The sequence below is a fragment of the Microcebus murinus genome, chromosome 18, assembly GCF_040939455.1.
Source record: "Microcebus murinus isolate Inina chromosome 18, M.murinus_Inina_mat1.0, whole genome shotgun sequence".
In the NCBI taxonomy this organism is placed as follows: domain Eukaryota; kingdom Metazoa; phylum Chordata; class Mammalia; order Primates; family Cheirogaleidae; genus Microcebus; species Microcebus murinus.
This window is the reverse complement of record NC_134121.1, coordinates 8368918-8391775: the sequence shown is the minus strand read 5'-3', so window position 1 is coordinate 8391775 and position 22858 is coordinate 8368918. Positions and strand designations below refer to the sequence as shown.

The window sequence follows — 22858 nt, the reverse complement described above, 5'->3', positions numbered from 1 at the left end:
CAGGGGCAGGGCCAAGGGTACTCATCTCAGCTTCAGGAGCAGCCTGAGGCAGTGACATGGAGACGAGCTGTTTCCCAGCCTGTCTCCACAGAAAGCTGAGCTCCTCCAGAGCAGGGCCCGCAGCTCACAGGCACACCTCAGCGCCTGGCAGGCTATGCTCTGCGTTAGGCCGAGCGCAGGTCTCCACCCACCCTCACCCCCACAGGAGTAGGAAGGGGGGCTACAAGATGCAGCTTGGGACCAGGCTGAGCCACCCCAGACATGTGTACTCCTACAGGGTGGGGCCTTCACAGGCAGCAAGTGTGTGCCAGGAGCAAGGTGGGAGGTGTAGCACTCAGGGGCCAACACTAGCAAGAGCTGGACAAAACAGCAGCAGCAGCAGGCACATCACAAGGCACTCATGCCAGGTTACCACACTCACACCAGGTCGCCAAGCCAGTCTGGCTCCTGACCTATTCACTCAAGCACCTCACCCCACAGTGAAAAGATTGGCCACCTGCATTCACAGTATCCTTTCTCCACCCTCCAGAAGGTCACTGCCTCTAAGAGTGATGGCGATAATGGCTTCTACCTGTCCCTAGGCAACATGAGGCTGAGTGTGGGTCCACGTGGACTTAGTCCCTGTCGACAACAAGGCCACTGGGCCCATCCCTCCTCATACTGTGTGGGGCCTGCCACCAGGTCCTGCACTTTCAAAGATGAGACTGTCTCTCCTCACCTGCAGCAACTCCAGATCAGATGAGTCCTCCTGTCCAGGGACCATTTCTGTTAACATCTCAGACATGACTTTAGTGTTTCCTCGAACAACATCCAGTTCACTCCGCAGTCTGGCAATCTGTTGGGGGCCGGGAAAGGAAAGCAGGAAGGAAAGTCAGTCAGCCTGCACCTAGAATATCAGAACCAGCTTGCTCCCCAGGCTGGTGACAGTCCCCTCACTGGGAAATCTAGGCCATCCTTCTAAGTACACACTGTACAGGCCGCCTTATCTCTCTTCAGCCTGCCTGCTAGGGCAAGAGCCACAACAGTCTGTCACAGTGCCTCTCTGCCTGTGACGCTGAGGCAGCACTGTGCAGCGAAGATGCCAGGTCAGCAGCACACCGAGTCAGCTCTCCATCTTGGCCCCCCACCACAGCACCTTGAGCAGGAGCTTAACCTCTCAGGGCCTCTGTTCCTCTTTTTAGAATCCAAGTGTGGGAGAGAAGCATGGCTGAAAGCCCCTAGGGCTGAGATCCTATTCTACAAACCTCAGAGTTATGGACTCTGCCCCTAGGAATTTTATTGTCTAAATACTATGATCTTCTGAGGGGCTGGCCAGTGTCAATAGCACTTTTCTGATATGGCAAGAATGACAGAGGGAGAGCAGGAGAAGACCACAGTGGAGACCCCATCTCCACCCAGCTCCCTACCTGGTAACATAACCCCTTGAAAAACACCCCACCTGCCCGTCCATTGGCACTCCTCAAAGCCAGGAGCTCTAGAGTAGCAGCAACATCCAGAGATGAACCTGGATCTCTCTGAGCTGCCGTCTCCTCACCCATGGAAAGGTGATAATAAATCACACCTCACAGGGCTGCTGTGAATGCCCACATGGCCTGGCACACACATGTGCCCTCTACTGTACATGTATGACCTTGTTCCTGCTCCAGTGTGCAGAGAGCAGAAGTGTGAGGTCGCTCTTCCCGCACTGCGCTCCAGCTAAAGCAGCGCGTCTTCTCCTCAGCAAAGCCTCTGTGATGCTCCCCGGCTATCCTGTGGTCGATGTGACCACTCCCACCTCCTCCTCCCGGTCCCCATCGTATGGCCTTGTGCCGCAGCAGCCACGGCGGCCCATCCTGTGCTGGTGGCATCCCTCAACAGACCGGGAACTCCTCAGGGCAGGAACTCTGCTGGGTTGAGTTCTGTGCCCTCAGCACAGGGACCCCAATCAGTGGTCAGCCGGGGTGGTGGTCTAGGTCCCAAGAGGCACTGGTCAGCCTCTGGCTCTGTCTGGTAGATGGCCCAGGGGTTTCCTCCAAAGTCTTGGATGAAAAGAAGTTTCTGGCGAGGGAGGCCTAGGAATGCTACAGTTAATGACCACATGGGCTCTAAAGCCTTAGGGCTTCTCGGCCAGGCTGGGTGCCTACCTGTCTGCCTCTGCCCTGTCCTCCCTGGGAACAGGGCATCCTGCACCACCGCATCTCCTCACTCATTCCACATTCTCTTCTAACCGTTCTGGCCACTGGGAGGGCCTTTCCCAAGCACCCGCTGCCCAGCGACTCTCCGACTTTGAATAGTTTCTGCCTTCCCTCGGAGCAGAAAGGGAACAGTGCAGCCCCTAAAAGGCCTTCTTCCCCATAGTTTCCCTTTTTTGCCAGTGTGGGTAATGAGGAAGGGCAGAGATCAGTGAACCAGGCCACAGTTAGCGCAAACCCCACGTGTCAGCTGTGGCTTTGGACCTCCTCCCCCAGAAGCACACACAGCACTTGGGTGGCTAGCACGAGGACCCCTCCTATCTGCCTGTCAAGCCACGGCTGCCCTGTGGGGCAGGAGGGAAGGGTCACCTGTTCACTGACAGGAGATTGAGTTAAACGTCCCGACCGAAGCCTCACAGTGAGTAGCAGCGTGGGGGCTCATGGCTAGGCCTGTGTGACTTCGAGTTTACTTCTCCTGCTCACACCGCTAGCAGAGAGGCGAAAAGCACGCGGCCCTGACACAACACTGCCATCACCTACACACAATCGCGTGAGGTTCCATAATTATGCCATGGTAAATAAGGACTTTGAACATACAAGCATTGGATAGATTTTTTCAAGTCTGACCAATTCTCAAATTTTAACTAAAGGGAATTCTATAGATTCATCTAAAAAGCAATCTCCATAACTCATCTAAAAAATCCAGTTTGGGGTTAAAATTGCATTAGCTTATCAGGAAGGAATCGAGGGAAGGTGGGCGACGTTTGGGACAAAGGCAGGAAGTGCGCTTGAGGAAGGCCTCCCTGATTCTAGCCTTTGCCTCCACAAGTGCTTCGCTGATTGGGTACTGGCCCTGATAGCCGACGTTTCTTACAGGACAAATCTAAGCCTCTGCATGACAGACAAGCCTGTTTGCAACTCAGCTGTGCTCCTATGCTTTTGGTCTCACTTCCTGCCACTATTTCCTCCCTGACCTGGCTCTCCATACGCACCTGCTCTCCAGTCAAGCCACCTGCTTCTCCCTGAGAGAGCCCCGCACCTCTGCCATGCCCATGCCACTGCCGTGCCTGATGCCTCACCTGTTGTAGGACCCTCGGCATGTCAGCTCCCTGGGTGCCGTCCCAGGCACTGCTCAACTCAGGGCTCATGACACTGAGCACTCGGCTCTGCTCCCCACCAGAGCGTGAGCACACTCGGTTGTGACTATCTTGGCATCTGTCTCCCCCAGGGACTGGGCCCTCCCATCTCTGTCCCCAACACCTAGCACAGTGCCTGCCCCGGGGAGGCCTCCGTCCGTGTCTCCTAGAAGATGAACGAGGACGGTCAGCTGACTTGCCTGTGGCCCGGAAGTATGCAAGTACCTGTTCTGAATTGGCCGTGATGGGGCCAGTCACGCTGAGAGCCGGGGCCTGGGGAGCGGAGTAGGGAGCAGGAGGCGGCGAGGAATAGGAGCCGGCACTCGTCCTCTGCTGTGACTGGGACCTGGACATGGTCGCGGCTGGATCCACTTCAGGGACGCTCTGGCATGGCAACAAAAAGTCCTCTGTTCACTTGGGCCACCTGCAAGCTGGGCCTGGCACCTACCCCACCCCAGGCAGCACTTCTCGTCAGAGCTGCCTGTGGAGAGGGTAGAGGCCCAGCCCCGCTGCTGCCCTGGGGAGGCTCGTGGAGCCCCATCTCTCCATCAGGGAAGTGGGGCTACCAACGGCTCTTCCGTCCACTTACCTCACAAGGGGTATGCGGCAGACAACCAAAGCAACTCCAGCAGGCAAGGCCAAGAGCGCTCTGTGAGTGCCCTGGTCACAATTCCCACTATTAAGACCACCTCAGGATCCGAATGAAGGGAGGGCTGTTGTTAGCTTTTGCTAATCACGAATCCTTATTTGGTGCCATAAGATTACATTTTGGCCTTTACAAGCAGACTAATATAAATAGTTATTACGCAATTTACCAAATGTTCTTTGTAATTATAGGAGCAGCAACACTGCTCTGTGTCATTATTAGAAGAATAAAACAGGTTATGTTTATTTCACAAAGCATAGTACGTGGTTTGGAGGGATCAGGGTGAGAAGAATGCTTTGGAAAGTGCAATTCCTTGTGCTTTCCCTCTGGGCATCTCAGACAACCTCTAGAACACTGACTCATGTGGCCCCACAAGAGACACGCACAGACGTGTGGTCCTTCTCGGGGCCCACATTTCAGGGATGGAAGTGGGGGCTGGCAAGTGAAGGGTACTCTGATGAGGTGCCTCTCCCACATCCTGGAGCTTTCCTGCTTCTCCCCCCGGGCTCGGAATGGAGCTGATTCCCAGCAACCCTGGGAATGGCGTGGCCCACAAGCTTTTAATCCTGAAGTACAGAGCTGCGCCATCTGCGGCCCTTGAGTTACTGTTGGCACTGTAAGAGTTTCAGCAGATGCCGCTAAATGGGCCTTTCCTGGGGTTTGAGTCCCAAGGCTGATGGAATCCAAGGATGTCTGAATTGATGCTGAATGCTCATAGCTCAAAATAAATTTTAGATCCATTTGAAAAACCAGAAAGCTGCTCTTTGCCCCGTTAGTGATGCTGTTCTGGTGGGGGATTCTAGGGAAATGAAGACAGGATTCCCATACCCGATTGTATGGGACTCTGAAAAGCAGGTACTAATGACCCCCACAGGATGGCTCGGCCCAAGTAGCCATTTCCATGAAAACTCCAAACTGATCCTGCTATTATGTTCTTCCCCAGTCAGGGTGAAAACAGCGGAAGGTGGGGGTGTGGGGAGACACTGCTGCCACTTAATCACCAGTCAACCAGCTGTCTCACTCCTGCATTCCCCTTGTTATTAAAAAGGAATGCCCTCGAGCTTTAAGAAAGCATGATGACAAGCTGAATAATTCAAAGGGAGCAGCAGAAGGGTGGTGGCAGCAGCCTGGCTCGCCTGTTCTGCAGTAGGTCTCCCTAGAAAATGCCAGCTGGAAGCTTACCCGTTGTGGTGTGTGTATAGGAGACAGAGCGTCCAAGTCTGCCATGGGGAATTCAACCCCTTTCCTCTTCAGCTCCTCGTATATGTGCACAACACCAGTGAGGTCAGGACTGCTTCGAAAGGCATCAGCCCAGGCCTGGGAGGACAGAAGAAGGCCTGTTAGGAAGCATTTCTTTCTAAGGGCTGTCACACTGCCTGAAAATCCAAAGCAGCCCACGTCCTCTCCCAGGGACCAATGCTCTCCTACGCGCGAATGCAAATTGCCCTGGCAGAATTTATTCTGTTCCTCTCCTCCTGCAATTGCTGCCACGACACAGCTGGTGAAATCCTGGCTTTCAATGGTGCTGCTGAGCGTGAACAAAAACACAAAACTTAATTCAGCATGTATTTCCTTGGAGAGGAGACAGAGAAATAACACCTAAGCACTGTGGCGCATCCTAAAAAGCAGGCATTTCCCTAATCACAAGGAAATCAATTGCTGGGGCTGTTTAGCTGAAGGGAGTGGAAGGCACAGCCTTGTCACCTTGTGGTAGGACGCCCACCCTCTGTGCAGGAGACACGGCGGGTCTGTGCGCGAGGTCATTATTGTACTCTGCCCTGAGAGCTTCCATCAGTGGAATTGGGAACCATAGGCAAATTGAGCAGAAAGGAGAGGAGAAATTGATGTGTGATATGAAATAAAAGCTAACTCCAGGTTTCCTCGGTTGATCAGAGACCACTAAAGCCAAGATTGCCTAGCCCAGCCCCATCAATGGCAGGTGAGATGACTGTGGTGCTGTGGCCAGGGGGCTGGGGGGCTGACCCCCAAGGGTACTGGTCCCTGCCCCAAGCTCCTTCCATTCTGTCGCGTTGTCAACAATGTCAACATACATGTGCCCAAGCCAATAAAATCCAATGGACAGCATGACCACTAGATTCTCTTAAACAAAAACACAATACAGACAAGAAAGGGCAAAAATTCAAACAGATTATCATTTTCATTGACTCGTGAAACTCTTAAAAAAAATTTTTTTTTAAATCTTCTGCTCTTTGGAAATTACAGAATGTATCAGAAAGAGAAGCATATCCAAAGGTCTCCCCAGAAATGGGACCCAGCCCTTCCTGTGCTGTTCCGGTCACCATACATACATACATACCCAGCGGAGGTGGCAGAGCCTCTCGTGCCGGTGCTCCATTGCCAAGTCTGCTGTCGTCACAGCATTTAACTGCCTCCCTGGCTCCAGCAATGCGTTCCAACCAATCCTGAGGCAGCCACAGAAACTCTATCTCTAACCAACAGACCCACGTGAAGTTAAAAGGTCAGTTTCCAGAAAGCCTTCTTAATTACAACCGATGCATCCACTTACTACAAACAGTGCTGTCAGCCTGGCTTTCTCCTTGATGCATTTTGTTAATTTGCATGCTCAGGGATTTAACACCCCTGGATCAGTGCAGCCCATCTTAGCCAACACTTCCTTCTAGATCCTGAGGAGAGCAAAGAAGGTGCAGCAAGGGCTGTCTGGAAGGCCCAGCTGCTGGCAGCCTCCCCAGGGAGTGCCCCCACAGCCCTGCCCCTGCCAGGTGCCCTAGCTGCCTCTGCCTGCTTCAAAATCCAGTGAGTGCTGTGGCTCCAGCATTTTAGTTTAGGGTCCTGACTTTAGAGTCTAAAGACCAGCCTCACAGCCCACCGTAAGAGGCTGGGGAAGAACGCATGGCAATTTTTTTCTGATGCCACTTCATGCTTCTGTACATGGGAGTACAAACAGCTCCAGGAATCTCTTTCAATTCATCTTGCTGTACCCAACTCAAATTTGAGATAATGGCAATGACGATGAAAGAACCGTGGATTCTTCCGTGGTGGAAAGAGGATATTTTCTTGGGGCCTGTTCTTCTAAGGCCCTCTGCTGCCCCCATGTTCACAGAGGCAGCCCCAGCAGCTGTGCCTGCCCCTGGGGGAATGGGGAATGCATATTCCAAGTTGGGCCAATCGGATGCTCCTCCTCCCAGGAGCCTGGTCCTGGGAGAGGGTAGACAGAACTATCCTCTACAGCTGTGGGCCCTGGGAGGCAGCCATGTGCCAGCCCAGGATGGGGAGCACAGGCAGCCTATGTTCTGGAAAAGGAGCAGCTGGTATGTTCAGAGGTGCAGACATGCATAAGAGGATTTGGAGGGCCTTCTCGATCCCTTCTGTCCCTTTCTAGGCCCAGTCACACCCCTAGTCTGGGTGATCTGGGCTTCCGGGAGGCCCTGCCTATGACAAACTCTCCTCTTTGCCTATGCAAGCTGGAGTTGGCATCTGTTACTTGCAACCAAGCGGTCTTGGCTATGCACCCCCTTCCCACCTGCCATGATTCCAACCCCTGTCTGGGACCCCTGTGCAGTCTGGGTGAGGTGGCTGCTAACAGAGCATATGTTCATGACAGCAATCTCCAGCGAACACGATTCTGACGCCAACAGAAGAACAAACGGGGTGTGGGGGCAGGGCTTTAAAGGAACAGTCATATGTGAAAATGCAGAGATGAGAGAAACCCAGAGATGCCATGTGTCCCTGGCATCTTCTTGGTACATGCCTAAACAATGGTGCTTCTGTCTCCCCCCACAACAGGTCAGACACCTACTGAAGGCACACATCGAGTCTCTTGCCTTTGCCCAGAGAAGGCAGTCCATCAATATTTGTCAGGTTAAACTGAATTCTGTTGTCACGGTTACTAAGCATCCTATTTTCCTACTTCAGAAAGCAGAGGAAAGATGGCCATTTAGGCTGTCAATAGACTTAAGTGACAGTGATGAAGGAGGGCCCCTGGAAGGCTGACCCAGCTGAGGACATTTCCCAGGGGAGAAGGTGAGCCTCAGGGTCCCTAACCCAAAGCCCAGGAGCAGCAGATGGGTGGGTCAGGCTGCCCACCCCAAGAGCCATCTTCTCAGAAAGGAAAGTGATGTGGCAGCATGGGCACCCTCTGAGGACTGTCACAGGACCTAACCAGTTAATGGCCGAGTGGCCGCCTCCCTGGAAGCCATGCTCCTTATATAATTCCCTCTTTTCCTGCCTGTGGCTACAGGATTAGGGGGTTGAAAGGCCCAGAGGAAGGTATAATGAGGAGAAAAAAAGATTAATTAACATTTTTATCTCCTGTATTCCTTTGGATCATATAGCAAACTCCAGACTGAAACCTTACACAAACATAAAGCATATCCTATTCATTTCTGTATCCCTCAAAGTTTGACAAAGTTTTGAATCACCAAATTTCAGATCAATAAACAATTGCTGATTTAAACTCTGAGTTCTGTTATGCCTTTGGGTAAAAGAAGGCTTCCGTCATTTTCTGCTTATATTTCCAGGCCCAACTTCCTGTTCCCAGTGACAGGGTCCCTGCAGACCTGCAGATTCTGTCCACACAGAATCTGGCCAGAGCCCAGCCACCAGGTCTCTGCCACCTTCACAGAACACAACACCTGCAGCTCCTGCCAGCCCTCCTGCCCCACTGCCATCCCCACCCGTCAGCTCAGTTTCTTCAGTGGAAAGAGTGTTTTTAGACTCTATCGCTGGGGCACGGGGAGGGGAGCAGGGAAGGCATGACCACTCTGAGGTTATTCTACCAGGATGACACCGTTTCTGCTCCTGAAAACAAGTTCAAGGGAAAAGCTGAGGGATGACATACAGCAGGAGTATCCTTCTTATCTTCTCGACCAATGCGACTTAACACGAGCAAACAAAAAGGAACGCAAGCCAAAAGAGCAGCTGAGGGACTGGGTGAAAACAGGATGAAAGCTGGATGCTGCCAGAAGTGGCGTCTTTGTACTCCCAGGGGCTGGGAGCAAGCGCTGTCGAGTTGCTAACCAGGCTGCTCTGCTCTTCCCCCACCCATCCTGCCAGGGAGACCGGCTCCCTCCAGAGGGCAGATGCCTGTGGGGCCTCAGTTAGGTAAACAGTCCCAGAACCATGCTGCTGCATGGTTCACCCACTGGGCTGGGTGTCAGGGAAAGCAGAGGCAGTCTTCCTTGTGCATTCTTATGGGCAGGGCCCTCTGGAGCACATGAGCCTGAAGCATTGAATTTTGAAGGGAGCTGGGGTAGCTATAGATGGCTAAGGGCAGCCAGAAGGCACTGAAAGCCTCCAAGTGGAGAGGGATGGAATGTGGTGGGGGCAGGAAGGGCTGGCTATCAGCTGGGTTCTCTTTACCGTTGGCCCAGGGGGCTGCAGACGGCAAACATGTGCCACTGGAAATGGCACCTTAGTGGCCAATCGTAAGCTAGCCATGCCTATGATCAGCACTCAAGAAAGGGACCCAGGGAGGTGGGCTGGGGGCAGGCAGACGTGCCAGGACCAGCTCTACCATCCATCTCCCTACAGGCACACGGAGGCTTTAGGAAAGGTGGTCTGGAGCCCAACCTCCCTCCTGCCCCTCAATCTACTGCTTCTATCCTCAAGGGCAGCCAAAGGGGCAGTGGGCCCAGGCCAGTGGTGGGTGATCGTAGCCATGGCTTCCACCTCTTCCAGGAGCCCCAACCATGCTCCATGGGCAGGAGGGGCTGTTGGGGCCCACTTGTGCAGCCCCTTCACCTTGTAAGCTTTTCAGGTGCCAATATGGTCAATCTACTTTCCCGGAATGGAAAGTTTAGGGTTGCATCCCACCCCCAAACAATCAAAAGCTGGTTCAAGTCCTTCCTGGCTAGGCCCTGGCCCTCTCTCACTTGCAAATCTTAGTTTCTCCTGTTTAACTGCTAGCTCCCTGAAGGCAGGGCTGGGACTGACCCAGCCCCACTTCCCAGGCAGCGGGGCTTGGAAGAGCACCATCGGCATCCTGATACCTAGGAAGGTGAGGAAGACTCTGTTACTGCTCTGGCACCCACCCATTTAGCTGAACCTCTTTTTAGTCTAGCCATATTTTTTGCAATTATTCATTCATTAATTTAAGACAGTCTTGCTCTGTTGCCCAGGCTGGAAGGCAGTGGCATGATCATAGCTCACTGTAGCTTTGAACTCCTGGGCTCAAGTGATCCTCCTGGCTCAGCCGCTCCCAACTAACTGGAACTTCAGGCTCAGGCTACCATGCCTGGCTAATTTTTTCTTATTTTGTTATAGAGATGGGGTCATACTATGTGGCCCAGGCTTGTATCAAACTCCTAGCTTCAAGCAATCCTCCTGCCTCAGCCTCCCCAAGTGCTGGGATTACAGGTAAGAACCACCACTCCTGGCTCAGTCTAGCTGTATTTATATGATAGCCTGCTACCTATTCACAGGCTGGCAAGAAAGTGAGGGGTCTGTCACCCCTCAACCACCCCATTCTTGTTTCATGGTGGGGGCAGTACTTTCTCTCCCAGAGGAAATTATCAGACTCTGTAGGCAGGGGTTCTCAAACTATGGCCCGCTGAGGACATTTATCCACCCCGCAGGGTGTTTTTGCTGCCACTGCCCGTCCTGCTTAGCAGCCGACTCGTCCCGGGCTCACAGTGCGCATGTGTGGAATGTGTGCCACATTCTCCAACGGCCCTCCAATGGTCTGAAGGACACTAAACTGGCCCCCCGTTAAAAAGTTTGAGGACCCCTGCTCTAGGGAGCTTGTACAGTTTTTGGAAGTATATTCAACATACAAATAAGATTTTTTTTCTCAAAGGGGTTAAAAGAAAGGTTAACCCAATGTAATACCATTCCATACTCATCAGATGGGCTATAATGAAGAAGACAGAAAATAGGGCATGTTGGTGAGGATGTGAGGCAACTACAACTGCACGCTGCTGGGAGAGACCACTGGAGAACCAAATCAGAGCGTGGGCATTGCCCATGACGCAGCAACCTGGCTCCTAGGTGTTAGGCTAAAACACAGGAAATCACTAATATTTGGCCATTTTTGACCAACAAAGATGGCACATATTCAACTTAATAAACACCTGATAAAAATGAATAAAAATACTTGCAACAGCCTAGTGTGGCGTCAGCCTAGCTCACAGCAACCTCAAACTCCTGGGCTCAAGCGATCCTTCTGCCTCAGCCTTTCAAGTAGCTGGAACTACAGGCACACGCCACCATACCCGACTAATTTTTTCTATATATGTTTTTAGTTGGCCAATTAATTTCTTTCTATTTTTAGTAGAGACGGGGTCTCACTCTTGTTCAGGCTGGTCTCAAACTCCTGACCTTGAGTGATCCACCTGCCTTGGCCTCCCAGAGTGCTACGATTACAGGCGTGAGCCACCGCGCCTGGTCCTGTTTATTCTTTTGGTCCACCCCTCACAGAAGCCAACCCATCCACAGCTGCCTGCTGCCTGCCGCTCTCTGTGTTGGGTGGCCATGACCAAAGGTGAGACCCCTTCAGGAACACTTCAGACTGGAAAGGAAGTGCTCTCCCCAGTAGGTTATCAACCTCCACCTAGCACTATCCTTGCCTGAAGCCCCTTGTGTTCCACAGCTGGAGCAGGGAACTGTATCCAGTGTGTCAGGCCAGGCAGGAGCCCGAGAGCCACCTCCAGCCCCCGTTCTGCTCAGGCGCCCAGGGCTGGTGCACACTGCAGCTGCCAGCCAGCAGGGGGACGCCTCGGAACATGGTGCAGCCACTGTGCCGGGTGTGCTGATCTCACGGGCTCAGGGCTGAGAGCAGGCAGGTAAAAAACCCCAGGCCCCACTGTACAGATAAGGAGGTAGAAGTTAACAAACTTGCCCAAGGTTAGAAGTAGGACTGGGTAGAAGGTGGAGGGAGTTGGAATGTGGGGAAGGGGTGATCCCAGTGAGAATGCTTCAAGGCCAGGGTCAAGTGTGCGGGGATAGGCATCCTCTGAGGCAGAGACGTGGGCCACAGCCACTGCAGAGGCTCTGTCTGCCCTCAGCCAAGGTCCCCACACAGCAGGGGCAGTGCAGATCATGACCTTTGTGACCACCCCACCTGGCCCAGACAGGCCTCAGGGTTAAGAAATTCTCACCCAGGAAGTGCTCCTTCCAGGTCTGCAGCCACTATAGGCTCTGCCAAGAGCTATCTCTGCATAGGGGGTTCAGGCTGCGGTAACCCCCTCTTTTGTGAGAATAAGCCACTATTTCTTTTCCTGACATCAATTCCTGGGGGGTTGAGGCAGGGAGTATAACCCAGGAGGAAAGAATGTTGGAGGAGGGGGAATATGTGTTCACGTATGTGTGTGTGTGAGAGAGACTGAGAGACAGAGAGAGAGAGAGACAGCATAAGATGCTGGGTGGGCAGGATTAGCGGAGGGGGAGAGGGACAACTCTTGGGGAGCACAGAGGGTATCTGCTGTCACCCACACTCCTCCCCTTCCTCAGAGCTATAGTGAACTACATTCATACATTAGTTTTAAAAAGTACTTACTATAAACTCACTCTACACATTCAACTGCCTTAGACCCTGGGAAAACCATGTCCCTGGACTCTCAGGGAACCAAGAGGGAGGTAGAAAGGTTAGCGAAGCCGAGAGCTTGAAGACCACAAAGGAGAGCACTATGAGTGAGAGGATGTGTGTGGTAAATCGAGAGGGAGGCCATCTGAATGAGGAAGAGGAGCCACTGCTCCAAGAGCCAGAGAAGGACTTTTCAGGCAGAGGAAACTCAGGCACAGAGAACAGACGGAGGCAACAGACTCTAGCTCAGGCATTTTGCTCCACTCCGGCCTCATGTCCCAGCAGCACCTGGAGAGTCCCAAGCCCACCCTGACCACACTGCCGCTGCCGGGCTGCCTCCCTTTGCCCTTGCTGGAGCCCACGCCTACTCCCTGGGTTGGTCTCTCCTCTTGGCTCCTGCAGGCCTCAGTCTTGCCTCTGCCACAGCACTAATCACCCAGGTTGGATGTGCTTCTTGATTTGTGTGCTTGTCACCTTGTCACCAGGTGCTCTGTCTAAAATCCAGGTTTGTTTATCCCCCAGCTCAGAATCCTTCAATGGCTTCCCACTGCCTTTAGGACCAAGTGCAAATTCCAGCATGTATGGCCACAAGCCTCTGACCATCCTTCTAGCCCTATATCCTGTGTGTTCCTTCCACCCCCAGCCCTAGACATTCCTCCTTATACCCTTTCTCCATGTGATGGTTTTTACAACATGTTCACAAATTCTTTGACCCTCCTCTCTTTAAGAGGTGGAGTTTAATTCCCCTACTCTTGAGGTTGGACATGGGCAGGAGATGGCCAGGTACCCAGAAAGCTTCATGGAGGCTATGTCAATTGACTGGAGAACCACCAATTAGGGTTCTATTCCAGCAGGATGAGTATTTAAAAAAATAAGTGTAAGTATTTTGCCCCAAATATTTTAACATAGAAGCCTCCATTTTTTTCCTCCAAATGGTGGCAGAGCACAAAGACTCATCAATAACAGACTTCATCTTACTCTGTTCCAACAAATTGGGCAAGGGAAGCTGACCTACCTGGATCAGAGCAAGCACTTTGTCCTGTACAATGGTGGGAGGGTTGTTCTTGGGAGAGATGATTTTGACCAGAACACTGTCGATGAAATCTCGGTTGGCCACAAGGACGTGGAAGCGGTGGCCACAGTTCTTCACACATGTCTCCAGCACCTGATGGGAGGGAAGGCAAGAAGTCAACCCCTTGGGAGCTGGAGGAGACACAGGGGAATGAGGAGGGCAGCTGAGTTTCCACCACCCCTCTGTCTTGCTTCTAGATCAGCTTTCTGACATGTCTCCTCCAGAGCCAAACCTAGATGGCACATGCATTCCCATACTCTAATTCAGGCATTCCTCTGGGGATGACAGCAGCCCCTTGCTGACTGAAGTCTCTTGTCCCTGCACAATAATCAGGCAATTAGTTGGTAATTGAGGCACCAGTTTTGCATGAGAAGGATGCTAGTATTTTAATGGGATCAAAATGACTGAGCGGTCCCTGAAAATTAGCATTTTAACTCCTCTCTTCGGGCCTCTGGGTATAAGGCATTAGCCAATGGGACACAGGCTCTGTCACAAGAGGAGGCTGCTGTGACAGCTTGAATTGCCTAGTGAGTTACTGGCCCTTGTATGTGAGGAAGCAAACATACACATATACCCCACACACAACCCTGCTTCTGCACCTACAATTGGCAATGACAAGGGATTTTCCACTCCGGATGAATGGCCTGTGGGCCTCAGTTACCATGTGGCTTTAAGGTCCATGTTTGATTCAGACCCTGCCTGCTCCTCCTTTGTCCAGGAAAACAAGTTACACAGGCCTCAGCTGCTCAGAAAAGCTCAGTGCATGGGTTCTGGCCAGATAGGCTTGCATCTCAGCTTGCATCTCATCTCCGCCACTTTTTCCCTGAATGGCCCAGGACAGTTTCTCTGAGCCTCATCTGTAAAGTGGGGACAATGAGACCTCCCTTGCAAGATTGTTGGGAAGATTTGAGAGAAAATGTTTAAAGTACCTGCATAGGGTAGGAAACCAATAAATGATGGCTAAGATTCCATGATCACTAGTCAGATGGCCGCTACGCATGAGTCAAGGGACAGCTGCTGCTGCTCCCACAGGGGAGGCCCCTTGGAATTCAGAGGTACCAACTAGCAGGGCTTCTCCTGCCTCAAACACGGCTCCCTGACCGTCCCAGCTCTCTGTAAACCAACCCATAGCATTACCTGGCCCTTCCGACGACACCCCTCTGCCCCCCGGGGCCACATCTACTAGCTGGGGAACACCTCCTCCAAAGGATGTCACCAGCAACAAGGAACATTTCTTACTGCCTCTGTTATTCTCATTCACCCAAGCTAATCTGACCACTGGTAACTCACGTGGCCACGCCCCAGGTCTGGTTCATACAGTTGGGCTCTGCCTTGACAAAGCACAGCTGTAAGGAAAGATCCATAACCGTGCCATTGACTGAATGCCAGCTACACGCCAGGTGCTATGACAGATCCTCCTGAGTGATATGTAATTTCACTGGATTCTCACAACTAGTGATAATTGCTTCTCCGTAAGTAGACTTTATTATCCCATTTTTTAGAGTTAAAAGATAAAGACACTGGTCTAGGTACATACCATCAGCCAGTACCAGAGCAGATGGGAGCTCGCTCAGCCTCCTCTGGAGCCCTGGTCTCCTCGGCCACCGTGGGGCCACATAGCCATCCTGCCCTCACAGCTCTCCTCCAAGTCACAGCAACTGAGAGTTCCTCAGGCTACAGGTAACGTGCTAGATTTCTTGTTCCCTCATTTGGCCCTTGAAATAACCCTGTAAGTTGGGTATTGTCCCACGTTAGAGGTGAGGAGGCCAAGGCTGGGAGAGGTCGTGCAGCGTAACCGAGGCGGCCAGAGCTGGGGCTCTCCCCTGCAGCGGCTCTCCGGCCAGCCAGAATCGGCCCTGCCCGCTGCTGCCTACACCACGGCAGACTCTGGGTTCTGCTTGGCCCGCCGAGGAAAACTCTGAAGCTTAGCGCTCTCACAACCTTAAGCGAATAAGGCTGAATAAGTTTTATTCAGCGAAAGAGGCATTTCCATTTCTTAGCCTCTGCTTGTGCCTGATTCTAGATGATCGTGAGATAACTGGCACTCTCTCGCAATGACCTGTGGGGCCTGTAGAGACGAACCAGAGGGGGATCTTCCTGCTCTCGAGGCGCTTACAGGCACCCATTTCCCTAGGGTTCCCTAAAACCCTTCTCCCAACTCAGGCACTCAGCTACGAGGGCCAAGGTAGGTGGCTGGAAGTATGCTTTATTCCATTAGGAGAGGCAGGGCAGGCGGACGCCAGTGGGTGGGAGAGAGAATTAGAAAAAGAGGCACAGGGCTGAGGGGCAGAGCAGCCTGGGCTCTGCTCCACTCTCAGGGCAGCGGCGGGGAAGGGCCCCTTCCCAGCCTTAGGGAGCATATCCTCAGCTTTTCCTGACAGCAGCCCCAAGGCCAGTGTATTCCAGCCTGGCCTTGGAAATGCCCTGGACAGAGAGGCATGTGCCACAGAGCGGCCCCAAAGCCTCTCTGAGCAGGAAGAGTAGGATGTCCTCCCTGGGCTGGCAAGGGCCACTTCAGGCCACCTTGCCAAACAGGTCCCTGGAAGAGCTGTCCTTATGGGCTATAGAGCATGAAACACACAGTGGCAATTTTCTGGAACACAGCCAAAACCCACAGAATAAGCAAAAGGGGCCTCTAACCAATCAGAAATGGACATTTCAAGTCCAGACAAAAAGATACAAGCAAAGAACCCCTCAGGACCTCCTACTAACTTCCATTTTGGATAAATATTAACAATCTTGGTGGGTACAGATAGGAAGTTAGGAAAGGGCCACAAGAAACAGGTAGGCTGAGAGCAGCTAACAGGGTAAGTGAAGCCATAAAAGCTTCACAAGCTTTTTGCACAAGACCAGCAAAGAGTGCCAGGCTGGGCCTTTGGTGTAGGGGTGATGGCTCTGCCCATTTAACTGAGCCTCCCAAAGGCATGACTGGATTTGTAGCAAAAGACCTGACCATCAGGAAAGGTCAAGTAATGTCCATCATGCCCTGCTGTAGGAAAGCAAGTAAACACAGAGTCCACTTTAGGCAGATTTCCATCCACTGTGGCTACCGTGAAGTAGCCTTTAATATCTTTAAAGTAGCCTTTAATACCACGTATTTAAAGGGAGAAGCTATAAACACCACGAAAATGCCCTGATGTGTCAGAGCTCATCCCCTGGAGAGCTGAGTTATTGAAAACAATTCATATTGGGCATCACTCTGGGTTTAGTAAATGCTGTGGTTCAAATTCTGAGAAAAAAAATAACAAAAAGCTTTCAATTCCCTATTTCTCAATTGGTCTTTTCTCCTTTATTATTCAAATCCCAATTCCCTGGCAGAAAGAACTCTCTTAATAAGTTTTTAGTTTTTACTTGGGCAAAAAATCCAAACAGTTTCTCTGCTTTAAAAGGAAACATGTTATGGCTGTTTTGGATAAATAGTCCACTATTTCAAACCTACAGAGAACTCGACCTGCTGACCTGTTACAGTTTCTATTTTAAGAACTCACTGTGGCCCAGATTTTGCCGCATCTGAAAAACTGTTAGCTTTCAAGACAGAAATAACACCTGAAGTTGTCCCTTTTAATTCTCTGACATCTTAAGGACGGGCAAAACTCTGGTCTGTTCCTCACTGAAAGGAGTCACTTGGCTAATTTTTTCAAGAGGCTTTGCAGCTGCTTGCAGTTCGTACCCCATACAAAGGACCATCTTATGATGGTAATCCACAGCTCGGCAGCTTACTGGCTGTGAAGGCTGGGCAAACCTCTAGGCCTCTGAGCCTCAGTTTCCTCATTTGTATGAGGGGGATAACAAAACCTATTTTGGTGGAAGGTGATTTTAAACGTCTGCATTAACATCTGAGAAGCGTAGCACAGTCCCAGGCAGGCACTCAATAGGTGAAAGGTAACACTTATAAAGAGGAAACGGATACACAGAGAAGCAGTTGGTCCCCAGTCTCAGATCAGGCTGGTGGCAGAATGGGGACCCATCCCAGGCCTCTGGCTCCTTTGCCGTGGGTTTCTGTACCTGACAGGGCTGCCCATGCCTTATCTTCTGCTGGACGTATTTGCCAATTTGGCAATGTATTTGCCAAACTGAAGCTCACCCTGTTTCAGAGGAGGGCAGGACACCAAAGGAAACTCCAGAAGGCTCTGCTGGACTTCATCTGCCCAGGCAGCAAGCCATTTGGAGGCTGTGCCAAGTGGGAAGAGGGAAGGCCCTGTTAGGGGCAAGGTGGGGAGCAGGGAGCTCCCTAGATGCTTTCCCTCGCCCAGGGAGCAATACTCACTGTTAACGCCAGCATAACTTCTCTGTAGTTCCGGTTCCCATTTAGCCGCTTCTTCAGGGCTCGGATGGCATCCTTTGGCCTGGAGAAAAGGTCAGATATGTTAAGGTCCTTGCAAATCCCACTCTAGGGCACTGTCCTACAGAGTCACTCCCACTTGTATGAGCTAGCATATACACAATGTTATCTGCTGCAGCATGTTTGTAAACATAAAAGATTGGAAACAAACTAAAAGTCCATCGATCCAAAACACATTAAATCAAATCATGGCTCATCCACACAAGAGAATACTATGCAGCTGCAAAAATGAATAAAGAAACTCCTTAAGCACCAAGACAGGCAAAACTCAAAGACATGTACATAAAGTCCATTGCAGAACAGTGCATACTACAGCATGCTATTGAGTTCTAAAAGGACGAAAAACACATACACAGCACACGTCCCAGTGCAGGGAACAAAATCTTGGAAGGAGCCTGGTAACAGTGGCTGCCCGAGGAAGGAACCAGGTGGCAGGGGTGGCGGGAGGTGGTTCACTGGATTGCCTTTTTGTAGGCCTTTTGAATTCTGTATCACATGTAAGTATTATTTATTAAAAACAGTAACTACTATAATCCTAGCTCTCTGGGAGGCCGAGGCGGGCGGATTGCTCGAGGTCAGGAGTTCGAAACCAGCCTGAGCAAGAGCGAGACCCCGTCTCTACTATAAATAGAAAGAAACTAATTGGCCAACTAATATATATAGAAAAAATTAGCCGGGCATGGTGGCTCATGCCTGTAGTCCCAGCTACTTGGGAGGCTGAGGCAGGAGGATTGCTTAAGCCCAGGAGTTTGAGGTTGCTGTGAGCTAGGCTGACGCCATGGCACTCACTCTAGCCTGGGCAACAAAGCGAGACTCTGTCTCAAAAAAAAAACAGTAACTAACCCATTGGCGTGTGGGTAAACTGAAGAGAGTTTTTCCAGAGAAACCACAAGAGAGCACAGAAGAGAGTGGCTAGGTCCTTGCTTAGGCCTGGCTGTTCAGCTATTCCTGAATTCCATGGGACTCCTTTGCCCAGAGAAAGCTTAAGTGAATCTCCTCAAAACCCAATGAATCATATGTTTTTAGGTAACAGATCTGATGTAGATTCCCAGAGGGCACCTTGCAGAATTATACGCAGTCCCTAGTTACAAATGGGCCCTGTTCAAAGCTTGCTCATAAACTGATTATTTGAAACTTAGAACGAGTTCTTAATTCAATCACTGTTATACTTGAGAGTTAGGATCCCCAGCTAGCCATCTAAGCACACCTATTATTTATAGGTCTTGTATCTAACATGTTATTTAATTTATTCTAAGTTAAGACTCAACAAAGTTATGGGACTGAGAGCTACCCCTGGCAGCCCCTGGCATGAAGTCTCTGCCCTATGATGCCACACCACCCTGTGCTCTGGGGAGCCCCCAGTCTGGCTGTAGGCCAACCCTCTTATCACGAGTGGGCTCTAGCCTTCCATTAATCTACACATCAATATAGCTTAGTCTTTCCCAGGTTGAATGTTTATAAGTCAGGGACCTTCTATTGCTATAGTTCTAAAATATTATGACTCTATTTATCAAATGGAAAAGCCTTTCCTAATGTGTGTGAAGGTCACACACATTTGAAGTCAGGGGAGGGGAGAGTGGAAGCTATGCTAATCAGTGTTTATTCACAGAGAAAGTCACAGGAGCAAGGCAAGCAAGACTTTTAAAAAAAATTTTAAAAACATCCTGAATCACTTATTTTCCATTCCCAGCTTGAAACATGGCTACCCTGCAGGATCTCTCAGCTCCTGAGTCAAAGGGCTGATGGGACAAGGCTCTCCAGGGAAAAGGCCCCGGCCAACTGTGTTAGCAGTATGGCTGCCATTTCCAAACAGGGATTCTGATTTCTGCAAATATTAGACGTAACCAGCTCTCTGCTTTGAGGGCTGTTTGTGGCCTGAGGGCTAGTGAAAGTCAGTGGCTACTGGCCAGGAGCACAGACTGATTTCTTCTCTCCAAGGCTTTTCAAACCTCAGTTGCTCCTGACCCATCACTGCCATCCCTCTCAATCCAGTCTCTTTCCTGTCCTCCGGAGCTTCACGGAGCAGGAAAATGGGAACATCCCCTGAGGGCCGCAGTCCCTCTGGCTGGCAGGGCACCTGCACCCTCTCCCCGTGCAGGGGCCACTGAGTGGGAAATCAGACAGCAGGCCTCTGGGTGAGGTTTAAAATGAAAATTCATCCACAGGCTCTGGGAGAGAAGTACTGCCAGAGAGTGATGGGTGAGCACAAAGCAATATTTATCTCTCTCCTTGGGGGAGAAGCTTCAGAGAGGAGGATCAAAGTCATGTCAGAGGAATCACAAAGTTTCAAGGAGCTGCAGCAGATTAGACAGTGTGGAGCTGGAAACTGGGAAAAGAGAGAGATGCACACAGGCATCAAGAGCCACGGCGGAGCAGGAAGAAAAGAGGGCCTGTGTGACATGGTGCCAAACCTGGGGGCTCTCAGGGGAAAGGTCAGGCCCCCTAGGGCAGTCCCAGGCCCTTATGACCGGGCCTCTGGGCCATCTTCAAGCTCCTCAAAGTCTCCTTAGACTCCATACTTATAAGAATGCTTCACTGGACCGCAGATAAGCTGCTTGTCATGCCTCTGGCCACAACCTTTACACCTCTTTGTCCTTCTCTTGTGAGAAGAAGCTTTCTCTTCGTCACCCCCAGGAGGACACGGCTGCTCCTCTTCAATCGGCCTACATACCCTCCTCCATTATCTTGCTGCACTGTATTCATCCAAGTCCTTCCCTGTGCCCCTCCAGCTTAGAGGCTGGAGCACAGGCAAAGATTCTGTGAACCAGGGAAGGTCCAGAGACAGTCGAGAACATGACCCAGGTCAATGGATCCTTGTCAGAGCCATGCATCAGAATCACCTAAGAAACAATTCTCAAACCCACATGCTTGTGCCTAATTAGGTAGGTCTGGGGTGAGGCCTAGCAAACGGGGTCTAAAACACTCCAAGGTGGGTTATTCAGCCAGCCACTCTGGGTTAATGACCAAGGGACTGCCACAGAAGGCCGCATATGCCAGCACCCCTTGGGCTGGCAGTAACCTCAGCCCTGGACATTAGGGAAAGCCCAGGGAGAGGCCTATGGGGCAGCTTACCAATCTGCCCCACCAGGACCACAGCCTCCTGTTGGTAAAGCAGCGATACAAGACACACAGGCAGAGCTTCAGTGGCCGGAGGCAGACGAGCTTGGGCTTGCATCCCACATGTGCCCTTCCAGGTTGGGCTGCAAGGCCTGTGGCAAGTGACCAAACCACTCTGGGCCTTAGTTTCCTCAACAGTAAAACAGGCTGTCTCCACCTTATAGAGCTGTTGACGGGCTGCACAAGATGATGCAATCCAGGGCTGGGTCCAGGTCCCGGCACATGGCAAGTGCTCAGAGATGGCAGGCTGAGTAAGGGCGGTGAACCCTCAGAGATCACCACCAAGGACCAGACAGACAACTGACACCCCAAATAAATATGATGACAAAAGCCACGGGCAATGGAAATCTTGAAAGGAGAAATAGCAAGTCAACATATACATAGCACGAATATGGAGATATATTTATACAGCCAGATACTTTATATGTATTTACTCTTTTAATCCTGATAACAGCCCTATGAAATAGGCACTATTGGTAACTCCATTTTATAAAAGAGGAAACTGAGACACAGGGAGATGAAGTAACCCACTCAGTGTTGCACAAGTGAGTGGTACCTGATTCCAGACCAGGCAACAGCTCCAGGCTCTGCCCCCTAATCCTGCCAATCCCACTTTACTATGCTTCCTGCACATCTGCTGCTCACCCGCCCTCAGCCTGGGGGCTCTACCTCACCTGGCTGATGCCCTGGCATCCTGTAAGACTCCAGTCTGGTGTCACCTCCTCCAAGAAGCCTTGGTTGCCAACAGCCCCAAGGCTGGCTGCTGTGTTGTGCTTGTCTCTCTCTAGCTATATACAGCTTCTCTCTCTCTCTCTCTCTGAGAACTTGTCCCGCTGTGTTCTGATTATGTTTACATGGCTGCGTCCCTCATCACACTGTGAGTGCCTTAGGGACCTCATTCATTTATTCACTTATTTAGCAAATATTTATCAAGGGCCAATCATGTGTGCGCTGTGCTAGATGCTAGGGACAAAATGGTGAGGAAAACAGATGGAACTCCTGTCCTCATGGAGCTCACAGTCTCATAGGGGTTACAGGGCAGGACAGACACTAATAAACACCACACAGACCCCTAAGTTTAAACTGTGATGAGTGTCAGTATAATTCAGGGTATTACAAAATCATATAATGGAGGACTTGTCCAAACTGGAGGGAAGGGTGTCAGAGAAATGCGATTCAAACTGAGATCCATGAATGATGGGAAGTACTTAGTAAGGGAGGTGAGGTGAGGGGAACAAACAGAACAGCAGGGCAGAGGACCTTCAGGCAAGGGCACAAAGGAATGAGTGGGGTGCCCTAACATCAGCCCGACTTATAGGGGTTTCTCCCACTAAGGAAGAGATTTTTTATTTTTTAGAGACAGGGTCATTCTGTCGCCCAGACTGCAGTACGGTGGCAGTGGCATGATCATAGCACACTGCGGCCTCTAACCCCTGGGTTCAAGCAATCCTCCTGCCTCAGCTTCCCGAGTAGCTGGGACCATTGGGATGTGCCACCACACCTAGCTAGGAAGAGATTTTGACAGACATCTCACAGCAGAGGCAAGGACAGAAAGTCCTCAGGAACCACTGAGATGCTCTCACTCAAAAACACAAGAACGGGAGCTCAGGCCGCTTGAGGAAGAAGGTATGTGTGACCAGGCCTTCTGAGAAGTAAGGATTTGAAAAAGAAGGCTTCAGCCCCTCTGGAATGAGGAAGCTCCTGGGGTTCCTGGGCTTCCTGACCTCGAGCCACAGAAGCACTTGAACAATTCACTGGAAAATAAGAGTTCCCAACATATTTGTATATTGCTCAAATTTGTGGAGAATTTCAAACTGGGTAGAGGACTGTGGAAAAGTTCAAGGAGCTGAAAGATCGGGTGCTAAAGCACCCAA

At 51.1% G+C, this 22858-nt stretch overlaps 1 protein-coding gene across 5 annotated transcripts in view; it reads right to left on the bottom strand.

The window, feature by feature from the left end:
* The window catches only part of TOM1L2 (target of myb1 like 2 membrane trafficking protein), a 111729-nt gene that overhangs the window by 27820 nt on the left and 61051 nt on the right, over window positions 1-22858 (bottom strand). For all 5 annotated transcript variants that reach the window (XM_012747904.3, XM_075994067.1, XM_075994068.1 and 2 more), the window contains exons 3-7: window positions 17793-17871; window positions 13469-13618; window positions 5136-5270; window positions 3533-3691; window positions 719-835 (exon numbers count right to left, since the gene is read on the bottom strand). In XM_012747904.3, the coding sequence (XP_012603358.2) occupies window positions 719-835; window positions 3533-3691; window positions 5136-5270; window positions 13469-13618; window positions 17793-17871 (640 nt within the window). The remainder of the gene's footprint in view (window positions 1-718; window positions 836-3532; window positions 3692-5135; window positions 5271-13468; window positions 13619-17792; window positions 17872-22858) is intronic.